At 38.4% G+C, this 15,655-nt stretch overlaps 1 protein-coding gene across 1 annotated transcript in view; it reads right to left on the minus strand.

Moving 5' to 3' along the window:
- Positions 1-225: 225 nt before the first annotated feature.
- AFG1L (AFG1 like ATPase) overlaps positions 226-15,655 on the minus strand; it is a 45,038-nt gene continuing 29,608 nt past the window's right edge. Inside the window, exons 8-13 of the mRNA XM_053459951.1 lie at positions 15,200-15,282; positions 12,579-12,649; positions 12,221-12,321; positions 7,298-7,438; positions 2,210-2,326; positions 226-690 (exon numbers count right to left, since the gene is read on the minus strand). Coding sequence (XP_053315926.1) covers positions 562-690; positions 2,210-2,326; positions 7,298-7,438; positions 12,221-12,321; positions 12,579-12,649; positions 15,200-15,282 — 642 coding nt within the window. The 3' untranslated portion in view covers positions 226-561. The remainder of the gene's footprint in view (positions 691-2,209; positions 2,327-7,297; positions 7,439-12,220; positions 12,322-12,578; positions 12,650-15,199; positions 15,283-15,655) is intronic.

Genomic DNA, 15,655 nt, shown 5'->3' on the forward strand with positions numbered 1-15,655 from the left:
GACATTTAGAGGTATAGCTAGGGGACAGGACTTTACTGAGAAGTATGTGAATTTGTGACCTACTGATAATTGTTTCATAGCTGAGTAACCCATTCTCTACCGTTTCTAAGAACATTATTGCGCTCTTTACGGCTGTAGATCACTGTGATAAACCCATACTCGGCAAACATTCTGAGATCCTAGAAAAGAGGAACATAAGGAGAGGAAATAGGAATTTGGGTCCCTCCTAAAGTAGGACACTTGGTAGGTATGATATCATGCCCAAATAGAGTAGGAATTTTAGCGTATCTAAAAATATCATATAATTAAGAAAGGCTCTTGGGTGATTCACTTGGCTTGGCACGATTCTGTCACATAACTGCTGGTTACTCTCTACTTCACAGGTATAACGCCACTCCACACAGTTTGCTGGATACGTGCAAGAATCCTGTATCAATACAACACAGGGATCCACAATATTATTAGTAATGGTCCTGAGATCTGAGTAAAATGCAAAAGCTTTAAAATGTCATCTCTCGACAAATTGCTGAATTGCGGCATAATCATGGCGATTAGTGAAAACTAATTCTGACTTCTCTCTCCATCTCTCCAGTATTGCTCTGTCTGCATTTCTGTAAGTCGAGACAATGTACGTTGAAATGCAAATATTTCCTCTTCTCCGGTGAACATGGAAAGATCTCCAGATATATCCTGTACATGAAAACAAGGAAATAAGTCATTAATAGTAAATATCCATCTATCCTTCTGCAAGAAGACCAGTTGACTTCAGCGTAAAGGCTATTTTCAGTGACACCATTAAAGCTTAGGAGGCGATCGTTAATCCCCTACTAAGCTATTTTAAATCAGGCAGTCGCCGCCATACAGTATATGGTGGACAATGACCACCCCCCGGGGGGTCCACATGGGTCCCCTGCTGCAGTTCTCAGTGTTGGTGAATGCCTCGACATCGAGGCATTACAGCAACACCGTTTAAGCGAATAAAGCGATCTTAGATTCCTTTCTAGGCTTGTTTAATGCCATTAATTAATGTCACTGTTTTTCCGTGAGGTGCCTGGTACGTCATTGGTCGTTAAAGGGGTGAAATTTTATCGTAAGATATTAGTTTGCACTCCACTGGCTAGAGCTGGACAAATTTCAAAATTGTTTTTGAAAAAAATGTTTATATTGAGCTGTCACTGTTGGTGGGGCTAGCTAGATAATACTCAGTGATATATTTTGGTAGGGAACTGTGATAAGCTTGATGCAGGGCAGGCCCGTTAGTCCCTTGGGACCTACCTACCAGTGTCTCTGCTTTCCTTGTGAATTATCTGAGCTTGCGCAAGGATTTGGCATCAAATTCAGGAGCTTCACCTCCGAAGGACATGCATCGCCAGGTACAAAATAATTCAGAAGCTGTGCCAGCTAGGCACAAAGCTCTATACAATAAATTGTCTGGTAAAAAAGAGAGATTTCTTATTTCCCCAACTTGCTCATTGAGCAGCAGCATATTGGGGAGCCCAGTTGATCTAGCCCTGGTAATGCAGGTTGTGTTGAGGAAAGAAGCTGGCCATGGACAGAGAGAAGGGGTTGTTCAGAAGAGTATTTAGCTATAAGGGTGGAAATACTGGCATATGCATTGTTGTCGAGGGATCTGTAGTTAAAAGTCAGTTGCTTTTTCTAGATGGTGTGGGGAGCTACTGGCACAATGGGACAGAATAAAATTAGTCTGGTCAAGGTGTGGTTTGCAGTGGTGAAAGGCAAGAGATGGGGATCGTCTGCTAGTAAGGAGATGCAATAATCCAGACGGAATATCACAAGGGAATTAATTCAAATTTTAGGTATTTTAGGTGTAAGTGAAAATGTCCTTCTCCCCAGCATGTTTTCTTTGTGCAGAGCCTCGGTATAGGAAGTTATATTTTTCCGTCTTTGGTGGTGCTGGACAACCATCTGCAGTAGGCCAAGTTTTAGTGGAGATTTTTGATCTCTCAAACCAGCCCTATGAGGGGACATGGGAGGCCAATCATCAAATAAAACTTAGTGAAATGGCCTAGGCTCTGCCACCTCCCAAACCCGCGGCCCTAAGTCTAAGCCAATAAACACTAGTAAAATCCATTGCTGGCTTTGGCCAGATGCAGTATTTAAATAAAACATAACTCTCATCTGGCCACAAATACTTTTTTTGTCTGCATTTTAGCAATGACAGTCATATTGGTTTTTAGGCATCTCATACCTCACTCAGCTCCAGATCATCCATTAGTATCCTGCTGCTTCCTGTTTCTCCATGATCACTAAGCTTCTGCAGAAACAAACTTTGCAGAGGTCTATCAGCTGAACAGATGACACGAACCTGCAAACAAACATATTTATATGTTTTAGTGAACAAAATATATTTTTAAAGTAACGGTTACGTCACCGGTCGTAAGGTGGTGTTTCAGATACTCCGTGCTGAATAACACTTTTGTAACTAAATGCAACATTAGAATATCTGGAAACTCTCTGGGTTTCAGATTATCTGGATCGCTTTCATCTTTCTCCGGGGAGGGGGCATTTCACCATGCCAGCTTTCTTTCTACTCTTAGGGTAGCTAACCCTGCTCCCTCAAGAAGCTACTCCCCCAATAGAGAGAGAACTCCGGGAAATTCTCAGATATGAACATTTGAAATATTCCTATGCTACTATTGTCATATGCCCAAACCTTTATTAAAAAGAAACAAACACATATTTTGATCAATCTCACAGTTCCTGTGACTTTTTACTTGTCACTCATACAAAAGTATTTTGATTCCTTTTAATATTTTTAAACATAAATGGGTGTCAGTGGCCTTTGTGCCTGGGGTAAATCCACACTGAGTGTTACAGAAGAAGAAAAAAAAGCAAAGAATGTATATATCAAAAAATTTAGATTTAAGATCAGGGGATCATTATAAGTCTGCAGCGCTCACTCCTCCTCACCCCTGCAGGGCTGTACAACATCATGAGACAACTGCCAGGGGCCCTTAAAGTAAGAATGGGCCCAGGGCAGATTGAGCCTCACTTTACAGACGGATGGAGGAAGCTGTGGGCACAAAATGCACACAATAAAAGAGTTACACACTCTTGACCTTCACTGAGCCTTTTCAGGTAAACGTGATCGGTTATATATTCATGGATATTATACCACACAAATATGAAATGAATGTAAAAACATGACTCATTGATCTTATTTTCCGCTATTAGTGTATTGCCACATAGAACAACAATTTGCTGGGGCACATTTTGGTAAATAGAAAAAGTTGAGGGAATTAATTGCTACATAATCTCTAATGTCATTTCACACACAACCCATATCCCTGTGGAGCATCTGCTGGAAACCTCGCTATAAAAGAAAATTTAATTGTGTTTCCCTGCTCTGCAGATGTTTCTAGATATTAGTAATACTGTAGATAATGTTATTTTATATAAAATTAATTAAGTCTCCTTTAGTCCCATTCAGTTTACCTTCCATAAAGAAAACTATAGTTTCTCTTATACCAGATTCTTATGAGTAACACAACTATTGCAGAATTTACAATATTTCCGTGTGTGTGTGTAATTTATCAGAAACAACAAATTTGTGAATTGAAAGTCCTGTGTTAACTGGAACTCGGAGATCATCATCAGAAATACACAATCATAATAATAATCAGAACTTGATCTTGTTGGACATCCCATTCCAAACACTCCAAAATCTTGTGGAAAGCCTTGCTAGTAGAGTGGAAGCTGTTATAACGTCAACAGGGGGGCCAACTACATCTTAATATCTATAATGTATTTAGAATGTGATGTTATCACAGTACTTGTTGGAGTAATGGTCAGGCGTCCCAATACTTCTGTCCATATAGTATATATATTAGTAATGGATTTTGTAGGGATATAGTTGAGTGTATGATCAAACAATTATACCAAAGAGGTGCTGATGATAATCAATTGAATATGTAGGCTGAAACACAATCATTAACAGAACCATAAACAGCTGTGTAGGAGCAATAAAACTGGCTGATGAAAAGCCAAGCTCGCTAACAAGGTGATCTTAATGTCAAAAGTAATTTACCATGGCAAGACCGAGCACAAAGTAGTTATACTGCTTCAGCAAGGTCTCTCCCAGGCAGACAAGGGGTTCCGGTTGTTCTGTCCAAGCTCTTTTGAAGATGCATAAAGAAACGGGCAATGTTGAGGAACGTAGACATTGTGCTTGGCAAAGAAAACTTGGTGTATTTGACAGCCTAGTGCTCCCCAAAACCTTAGGCATCAAGAAGAGATTTCTGGTCGCCATGGTGACCTGGCTCCTGAGGTTTGTCAAACCCTGCTCTAGAACAACATATGGAAGAATTGGACGATTCTCAAGTTGTGGGTTTAAAATCTTTAATGTAAGACATGTTATTTTTGTATAAAAGTAAGAGTTCTGATGTTATTTTTCTATAAAATATATTTCTTGTAGTGTTTTTTTTTTTTTTACTTTGGCTTCTCTCTTAAATAGTGTGTAACTTCAGGTGGTATAGAGAGTTACCATAGCATAGTTTGGCCGAGTATGAAGTATATATATACTAACGTGAGCAGATTTTACTGCTCCAAATAACACGATTCCTTTTTGAGAATATAACTATATATTTTATTTACACCAGAACACCATGTTATTTTATTTATGTCTTATGGTTAGTGGGTACTAACAAATTTATTCACAAGATTAAACATCACCAGGAATTGGCAATATAGCTCCCAACTGTATTTTAGGTGCGTGTTATATACCCTTTTTTCCGCGCAATTTGTAACTGGGCTGCAACCGTATTAATTTCTTTGTTCAAACCGGTATAAATCACTGATTCATATTCAAATGGGACAGTCATTAATTCACATGAAAACCTAGTCAAAGTAATTTCCGATCTTATTATATTTTTAGTTTCAGAGAATTGAAATGCAAAAGGAACTGCATAATTCTGTCAGGATACGTCCATTTTCCTTAACAGTTATATATGTACATTGGTTCATGCCTGCTTCAAGTCCCTCATTTGATTAAAAGAAGGTTTCCAATCATTTTTAAGATTATCAACAGATGTATTATTCAGAATGCTAAAAATAGGCCTTGTTCTAAATTCAAGGACAAGGTCAAATGACAAATCAATGTCCAAGTCACAGCATAAAATTTGCTAAAAATATATATTTTCTAAAAAAATATCCTTGTACAATACCCTTATAACAATGTCAGTAAGAAGGATAAAGAAAACAGCAGTTTAAGGTAAAAGAAGATAGCATCATGATAGTTGGAACACATCATTACAGGCACAGTAACTAATGTTCTTTGTAGTGATTAAAAAGGTATTTCACATTTTTTTCATTCTTTAAAGGGACATTCCGGGCATCATATGCACATAATCGTTAAGTGGTCCCTTTAAATTTCGGGTCTGCAAATGCTGCAGGTTTGGACCTGTTCAGTAACAAGAATCATAAGAACACAGAGGAGGGTAGCTCAGGTAAGTGATTTTTTTTTTTTTTCAGTCTGTATTTGTTTATAACTTCCATGGGGCAAGAGGTGCTTTGCAAATAGGGAGTCACCCAGCAACAATGCCCCTGAACCCCCTTTCTGCAGCTTAAAAAGTAGATGCACCTGCTGTAGATGAACCCTACAGCAGGTGCCAAAAGCTCTAGTTTGGCTGAACTGTTGCCAGCAATAGCCATTCCAAATTCCAAGTCGAAAGGATTTTAGAATGCGAACAAATAACAGTTCTCTACCTGGCTGCGTACAATACACAGATAAAGACATTAACTTTAAATAATGTAGGGCCAGTCTGACCCTTTTTACAGGAGAAACTCACTGCAGTAGACCCGTGAAATTTTTAATACACCAATTCACATGCAAAATAATACTTCAGTGATTAAACCCTGCAGATCCTTTATTTGGCACCCCCTACACACCGATGGTGGTACAGCATAACTCATCACTATATACTGATCGAGACATTACATAAGGGTGGTGAGCACAGCTTCAGTGCTGAGCGGCAGGATATGACATTATATGCCAGCGCTCAGCATCAGTAGCCAGCCCACATTACAAGGGAGAAGCAATACATACGTCTATATGAACAGACCTTACATTCCCTTTATTTTGATCTCCTCAGCGGGCCCTGTTCCTTTAGTGACAGGCAGTATAGTCTGTCTATGGAGAGGCCAGCCCTGTTGCATGGTATGCCACTGCACAGAAGATAGTCAAAATATCACACAATTCTTAAAGATGTTATTCTTCCAACATGAGAAAAGTGATCTCTGAGGTCTTGAAAGTGGGTGTGATGCTCAATCTTAAACTCTGTATGTCAGTCTACTGAAAGGTTATTATAGCCGTAGTGGGATCTTGGGCAATATGTATTTATATCAGTCTTTTACTTTGTAAACCCTTACAATAAATTTAAACACAATGAAACTAAAGCTTCTCTTTGTCCTTGTGATACTTATCAAAAGTATGCTCTTTGATAACCTACCTTTTAGACATGTATAATTGGGGAGATCATCACGTGTTTGGTTATACTAAATTTAAAAAAAGTGATTCAAAACAATTTTAAAAACCATTTGTATGAGCCAGCAGCAGTTCACATGGTTGCCTAACATCGCTACCCTCATTGTACACAACCCTTGAAATCACTATGGTAGCCTTTAGTTGTTAGATCAATCTCAGGGATGGAAAATTCCCAGGAGAGCTCCTTATGTTGATCTTAGATGTACTTGAACACAGTAACTTGTTCACCAATTAGGTATCCCTGGGGTTGGAGAAACTATTGTTGTAGCAAGAGCCATAAAAGGAAATTTACATTACGGATAAACGAAGGCTGAAATGCAACAAGTATGGTAACATTTTTAAATAAAAAGTAGGTTATAGCTTACGTTTGGTGACTAGGCTTCTGATGTGTGCATTTTTAATAAAATGTGTAAAATGCTTAGATAACTTTCCTCGTCTGAGATTATAGGTTGGAAACACAAGAATTGGGTATAGTAGTTTAAATTTGACTCTTAGCTTCAGGATAGATTTTGGAAGCGTCCACCTCCCGTTATGATACCCTTGATACTCTCAAGAGCTCATCTTAAAAACATGTTAGTCCATTTTTTTGTATTTATACAATTAGACTAACATGGTAATCCCTATGAACATAACCCAAAATATGAATGTGACAGTAATTATCTATTACCAAAATGTTAGGTAATTTTCAGATAACATAGCTAGGAAATCATCAGTAGCTACAATTACTTTTTATTAAATTAAAACAAAAAGAAGCCTATAAACTTTAGAACAAGACTAACGATTTGATCAACATACCTTATGATCATAGAAGGCATCAATAAGGGTTATAAACCTTCGACCCTGTGATCTCTTTGTCATGTCCAAACGTGGAATACGTCGGATGACAACAGTGTCAAAAGCCTTGCACATTTCCAAATAGTCACTGGCACCCAGAGGCTAGAATACAAAATGTTAATATTTATTTATGCTTCAATTGGTTAATGATGAAAAATTACATAATGACTTCTCATAAAGAATTTGTTTGCCCAGAAAAGCAATGTTTTCAAAGCCTCATACAAAATGATAGTTATACATGAATGTACTTAAAATCTTTGCAGAATTGAGGAAAAAACAACATCTTTAGATCTTTAATCGTTTTAGAGCAAGGGTGCACAACTCCAGTCCTAGAGAGACTTAACCAGGCCACAATTTATTGGATACTCAATACAGCTGAGCACAGGCATCTGAATTAGAAATTCACAAGGACACACAGAATTCAGGGCTTGTGCATTCGGATTTCTATGAACCCAGAAAACACACACAATGGACAAAAACTAAGCAAAAAAGACAGAAGATAAAAGATAGAAGATGAAGAACAAGAAGATGGTTGTTGGAAGCGGAATTGGTTGGCAGAGAAAGTAGGAAAATATTTAGAGAGTGTGAGAGTGTGAGCAATAATGAGAGTGAGAGGGTGAGAGTGTGTGTAAGTGATTGAGAGTGAATCTGGGCACTGGGCAACAAATTTTGTTCCTGAATTAAAAATACTACCCAATTTTCATCCGAACCATATGAACAAGGAACGTAACTCGTTCACTGAAAACAAATTGATAAATTTGTCCAAATCATTTTTGGCCCATTTGCACGTCTACTGACCACTGAGCCAGCGATGGAATAGACTGGAGTTAAGCAGATCAAAGCAAAAGGGCAATGCATATGGCGATGGGTTGCAGAAAATTTCAAGGGACCATGCATTGATCATATGCATTAAAATATATATTATTGCTGGAATGTAATTTTAACCCATTCAACAGATTGCTCGGAGTATTAGCATGAATAAAGTGGATACAGTTTTACACATGTTTTCCCAATGACTTAACCCTTTCCATGCAAACACATGGCCTGTGGCATAAAAAAAAGTCATCACTGAGTTACTCTTTCACTAAATTATATACCACTAGTGTCTATAGTCAGTTCCACAGGGAATGTTCTCATCCAATCATATATTTTTGAATTTGCTTCCCAATATTTATCCCAAAAATATAATTAAACCCAGGGGTAAAAAGATATAGTTTTGTTCTCCAAAAATAACACTTTTGTGATAAATATTGGGAAGCAAATTCAAAAATATATGATTGGCTGTAATGAGCTTCATCTGTGGCAACAACCTGCACTATCAATAAGAAGTTTTCCACTAATTACACACAATGTATGTGCGTTTCAGAGTGATGTTTTTTGGGGATTTGTGCCCTGGTAGTTAAATTGCTTACTTGTATATGATTTTAATGTGTGATATCCATTATACGAAAAAGCCGACTTTGTGAGACAAGTCATGAAATTGAGCTCACAGTTTTATTCACAAAGCAACCAACATTTTACATACGTATGCTATACTTCCTAAACATGTGTTTAAGGAAGAATAACAAAAATAGTCCTTTCACTATTTAAGATATATATATTTTTAGCATTAGAAAGGATTTTCTTGGGCTTTAAAGCATCTATTCATTCGGGGAAACTATAATTTGGAGCATTTTGTTTGTGCTGTAAATGATATTCAAAGGGACAGCGTATAATTTGCAAGACAAGCCCCAGAAGTACCCTGTTCCTAGTTGAGTTTAGCTTTTTCATAAATACCTAAAGATGCAAATTGTGTATCATATAAGGTTTTTGTTATGAAATTAAAACAAAATTGATACTTTACAATATACAACACAAAAACAACAGATGCACAAACAAAAGAGGCAAAAATAAGAATTTTAATTACCTACATGGTACGTCAACACCCAACACGTAGGTATATACAAGTGTATGATCGAAGTGTGGAAACACAACTTCTCAGGGCTATTACTTGGAGCGCTTCCTCCTTTGAAAGAAAGGCTCTGTGAAAGTATAGGGCTAGCCACAAATAGGGGCAGGGAATCGTTAGCAGGTGAGGAGAGGAACTGTAATTGGCGTGGGCAAAGTTCCTCTGCAAAGAGAAAGAAGAAACTGACCTGGAGCCCTAGGGAAGTAGGGCATGAATGGGTTAAACGTAGTGAGTTCCCAGGTATAGGTATGACCAATGTTAGCAAGTGATTAAGGGGCCCTACATTTTCATTTCACTAAAAACACACAAGCCACTAAGTATAAGCGATATGCACCAAATAGAAGCACATTTTTAGGATATTAGTATACTGAGTTACAGAACCTGCCCTATGTATCAATAAATGTTACATCTGTTTTGGTTGTTTAAGTTGGAAGGATGTAAGGCCCAGTGCTTTAATCAAGGGAAAGAATAACTATGGATCCCAACAATCTGTAGCCAGGCAATGAAACAGTACAGCGACACCATATATCTTTATTGGGCCATATCGCTGTGCACCTGGATGCCAGTGATCCTATGTCTAGAAGCTAATGTAATATAAATCCAGCACTGCTCACTTACCTTAACAATGGGGGCTATCTACTTTGTTGGTACTGTACATAAACATGTCCAGATTAGTCAACCTACCCAAAAGGATATATTGGTGTTTCATCAGATGTTGATTTGGCCGTTTTCAGCCACTACAGACAATTGGATGCCACATGGTCTCATTTGTGCGTTAAGTTTAATGAATCTGGTTTACTTAATAATGTTCCAGCAATTAGGGCTTTGTGCATTCCTTTATCAAACTGCATCCGATAGCAGCTGCACAAGATACCTTAGAGAAATCCATTGTTCTATACGGTACACACTGTACAAGGAGTAATTTTTCCTCTGTAAGCACCCTGCAAGCCTACACTAAGCCATAGGAATCTGGCCTTTGTTAATAACATTGTTCCAGGCATGATGAGAGGTAGCCTGGCACTTGTATCACTGTTACAATAGGCCTTCTTAAGACCAATGTTCTTTTAATTGCAATAATGAGCTGCCGCTACAGAAGAGAGTACATCATGTGGTTCATTAAAGAAATATGCTTAGAAGATACTGTAATCATATGTATGTCTCTGGCCATTAACATGGTACTGAATAAGTATTTTATGTGTAACACACACTTGGTCGAAATGGGTTGAATGATTATTGAGAACATCGTGTACAATAACCCCTTGATCTGTAAACTAAAATCACCTGGATTATGACAACAATAAGCACTGTCATATTTATATTGTTATTCAAGATATCTGGGGTTGAAAGTAGGAATAATTCCCACACGACGGTCCAGTGGCAAAAGAATCAAAAACTAAGTACATATCGTGAACCATATTGGGTGTGTTTATTTTTTCCTGACTTCTCAGTTCTGTTCCGTTCTGAAAGCCACCAAAGGCACGACTAAGGCATTGATGCACATTTTCTTTCATTTCCCATGTGAAGACTGCATTGGAACCTAGTGCCAGCCCATGTAGAAATGTGTAGAAGAAAAGATAATAGAATAATCCTCCAGCTCATTTCTGATTCTACCAAATAAAATGGATTCCTTTACCCTTGTGCAACTAGCACATCATTATTATTTATTATTATTATTTATTGTTTTATATATTCCGTAGCGCTGTACAATGGGTAGACAGGACATAAAAAGTAGCATGTAATATAACAAATTGACAAATTAACAGAGACAACAGGTGAGGCGGGCCCTGCTCAAATGAGCCTACAATCTAGAGGATGTATTATATATCTATATGCTGACTGATGCATAACTTACCATTCAGTCAGCATCACTTTTTTCACCAAATATTGATATTTAAGGCTTATTAAAACCACAAGATGTCCAACAACATTGCAACGGTTTACTAGTATATCCTTGTGCGACATACTGACTTTAGTGATCTTTCACAGTGGTTATATTAAACAGCAAATCTACAAATCCTAAAAAACTACACAGTGAACATCAGGCAAGCCATGAACATCTCCATATTTTTGTCTCCTTTTTAATTCTAAAAACAAAATTATATAAAAATAGTATTACAATTCATTTTAATAACCAACATTGGCTCACCTTGATCTGTTTTTCAGAATTTGAAGATATGATTTTTTTTTTATCTGTACCATACCCAATACCACTGCATCCCCAACCCCCCCAATAATAAAATTTGCCTTTTTCATATTTTTAGCTGGGAGTACTTGACACAAAAGCAAGCCATCCATACATTGTAGCCATGGAAACTGAAAAAACTTTCTTAAATTTGTTTCTTTGAAAATTTTTAGAAAACAGAAAAAAATACAAATCTGCTAAGGTTTATTAGTGAGAGTGTGAAGTGTTTTGTCTAAGTGGAACAGCAACTTTAATGTCAGGACTTTTTCTTAATGTGAGAAAACAATAAAATATTTACTCTGGGTAAGAAAAAAATATGCATTAGTCTCTAAAACCAAGGAAATTCTTCTATTCAATGGCAATGTAGGCAATACCATGTTTTATTTGTAGACATTAGGTACGAAAGTAAAAGGTGGGTAAATTTCCTTGATCTATAAAAAACAAATCATGTTGCGTCAATGTGTGCTTTATATGCACGATGAGTAGATATGCACTCCCTACAAATAAGAATTAAGGTCTCCCTCCTCTTAGAGGGGTTGTATAATGTATTTTTCTGCTTCCTTTTATTTGTCTATATTTAATTATTATTTATTTAGTACTTAACTCTGAAATATAAATGCAAAACTTAAAAGGTGGCATAACTTCAGCTTTGGAATATGATTTTGTTCATTGTTTAGGAAGAATACTATTCACCTCGGATAAAGACAAACTCTTTGACAAACAGACTAGTGTTAACAGTTGATGGGGCACTTACACGGTCACAGAGTTCATCGAACGTACAGTCAGCAATGGATCCACAGGCTTTACTCAGCTTCAGTTCCCTGCCCTGCACTTTCAGAATCCTTGGTCTTGTTACTATGGGAACAGGAACAAAAGCTTCAGTCTTGTCTAGATAATTACCCTAAAATTCATCCCTTGCAGCTAGGAAATGCATAGCTTGATGAATAATAGTACATGATTCAACACATAAATTAGACAAAATGCTGATACAATGACTGCCTCTTGAGCGTGGCATCAACCCATATACAGAAATGGAACTTATTAATTGGTCAGTGGAGATTGGGCATTGTGTTTTAAACGTATTCTCTTTCAAGAGAAATTAACTTACGTACCATCATTTTGTTTCTGAGCCAGCTCATCAAACAACTTATCCATGACGGCTTCCACATCAGCTTCACTTGTGCTACATTGAAAAGAAGTGACATTAATAACACTCAAAGCCAATGTCTAACAGCTGCCACTTAGCTTTTTGCCCATATATCTATATATCTAAATAAAAAAAGAACAGGGTGTTATGTTCCAAACACAAACAACACATTTGGAATACGGCTAGAATCTGGCAATATTAACTCTCAGTTAGGTGACTCTTCCTTATTTGCATACACTGAAAAGAACTCTCTGGTTCTGCCAGTTTGCACTAATGAGGCAACGCAGGCAAAGCAAATCCATTAATGCTCTGTGTACACAAAAGGGGGAGAGGAGGCTACAGACTTTTTCTTACATCCAAAGCAACCCCCCCACCCAAAAAAGGACCAGACAGCCAAACATCTTTCACATTCACGTCTGCTGCTTGGATTGCTATTTGTCGCGGTGCTTATCAGCTAGCTGAAGTGTCTTTGTCGAGGCTTAGCTGCACTGTGCTTTTTTCCTCCGCAAATCTGTGAATATCAGATTTGAGAGGCTTACAAATAATGCCACAGTTAATAGAAACTTCAGTATAAGAAAAAAAATAACATTGCTGTGTTAGCCCAAAATCAGTTTTTTGGTTAAAACTGACAACTTCTATTGGGACATCATAGAAAAATAAAAAGTTACATTAGCTTTCACGTCCTCAGACTTCTCATCTTCATTTGGAATTCCATTTGAAGAAGAGGTCTATGAGGACCTGAAAGCTTATATAACTTTAGATCTTTTTCTGTGTTGGCCCAATGGAAGATATGAACATGGACTAGAAACTATATCAAACTGAAAAGTTACTCAAAGCCAGGGCAAGTGATATCAAAAACGCATCAGAACACCACAGTACAGTATTTCACTGCTTGGCTCCATCACTATACATTTTTAAATAATTACATAATGTTGTCGGAAATATTTTTGAAAAACAAAGGGGGTTATTAATAAACAACAATACTGGTTGTCTGTAAAAAAAAATGGTCTTTTCACCATAGCAACCAAAGGAATGACCAAGCAAATTGGTAGCCGGTTGCTACGGTTAGACAATTTTATGGAATGCTAACATCACAATAACAAATTGAAAAGTCTACTTACATCAACATAATGTCGTGATAGGTATACAGCTGCCTTACATGCAGGGGAGGGCTGGCAGCCTAAGGGGCACGTCTAGTCAAGTGGCCCATTGCTCCACCAAATCAGCCCACCATTCATGCCCATCTTTTCCTGATTTTCTAACGCATATTGATGTAATGTGATGGGATTGGGGGTATATCAGTACACTAAAATAAAAGTCATCATACAAGGGAAGCCTGAAGCCACAATTTAGTTTTAATAAAATATGTAGATTGAAAGTGTCAATAACACAAAACCTTTACTTTTCCTCTCACTGATTTCTGGGCCTAGAAAGTTTTGGAGTGACTACAAATTCAGGATTGCATTTTATCTCTGGATAAGTAAAAATTAAATAGATCAATTTATTTCTACAGTAAGTGAAGTGCCAGGAAAAAGATGACCGAAAAAACACACACCAGGACAGGCTCTGGCACACCGACACCCAAACACACACACACCAAGACAGGCTCTGCCACACCGACACCCAAACGCACAAACACCAAGACAGGCTCTGCCACACCGAAACCCAAACACACACACACCAAGACAGGCTCTGCCACACAGACACCCAAATGCGCAAACACCAGGACAGGCTCTGCCACACCAACTTCCAAATGCACACACCAGGACAGGCTCTGCCACACCAACACCTGAACACACAGACTAGGACAGGCTCTGCCACAGCATTTTATCTGGTCTGGTCAGCAATATGTAAAAGTTATATGTGTCCTGGAAAACATGGCCGATGTGGTCACCCTAATGCCCCCACACCCTTGTGTATTGCCCCCAGCTAGCCTCACATTGTATATTTATCCCACCACCCAACCCCCCCTTTAGTATTGATTTATGTGATGCCCGCAGCCAGCACCCCCTTGTGAATGAATGCCTCCTATCCCCCTTTTAGTATCATGTCAGCCCTGGCATCCTGATTGCATCCACAGGATCTGCCCAACACCCAGATTAGAAGCATAGGACTTGCCACCTTTGCCCCCATTCATTCATTTACAAACATTTATTCACTTATTCAGATACTCATTCATTCCCTCATTCATGCATACTCGTTTATACAACCTCTCCCCTCATGAACCGCAGATCTCTTGGTGCTGCTTGCAGACTTCCGCAAGGGAAGCTGCTTTCCTCTGTGTTGCTGGCACTCTGTGTGAACAACTTCTCTTGTCCCGCTCAGGGGAAGCAGGAATGGAACTAGGTCATGTGACATGACAAATTCCCCCAGCAGCAGGGCCCCTGCGGAAGTGATCGCAGGGGTCGCCTGGGCCCCCGAGAGTGGCAAGCCCGGTCGCAGTTGCACCCCCTGTGATAGCGGTTGGTGCGGGCTCCTGCCTCGCATTAAAGACGGCCCTGGCGGTCGTGCAACCGCATCAGCCACTACAGTGGCCCCCCTGGCCCAGCCCGCCCCTGGTAAAACTAAAACCAAATTGAAACTTACAGAAAATATACTTTACCAGCAGCAGAAAGAACCCTTTTCCTGTAGTCTATTCCAGAATCTAGTTGAACTGTATTGCAGTATTCCTACAAAGAAACATAACACATGAGTTACACAGACTTTTACATGCTATATCAAGGCAAATTATCATACGTGGTCTTCTCAATAAAATTAATTTAGAAGCTGACCATTTAGGGGTATTTGGATGTGCTTTCTTTGAAGAAGGTTTTATAGCTCTACAATGGCAGATTTAGCACAGCAAGGCATATTTTCTGTTACAAAACCAACAGAGGGGATCTGGTCCAAGAAAAGATTGAGTCTCTAGTTGAAGGTTATACATTTTATTGGGCCAAAACTGTAAAACGTCTCATAAGATTTCAGGATGTCAGAGGTCTTTTTCTTCAGATGGAATCCATCTCACTGGGCTTCCATTCTAGGCTTACCAAGAAAGACAGTTAT

Source organism: Spea bombifrons, chromosome 3, assembly GCF_027358695.1.
Source record: "Spea bombifrons isolate aSpeBom1 chromosome 3, aSpeBom1.2.pri, whole genome shotgun sequence".
Taxonomy (NCBI): domain Eukaryota; kingdom Metazoa; phylum Chordata; class Amphibia; order Anura; family Pelobatidae; genus Spea; species Spea bombifrons.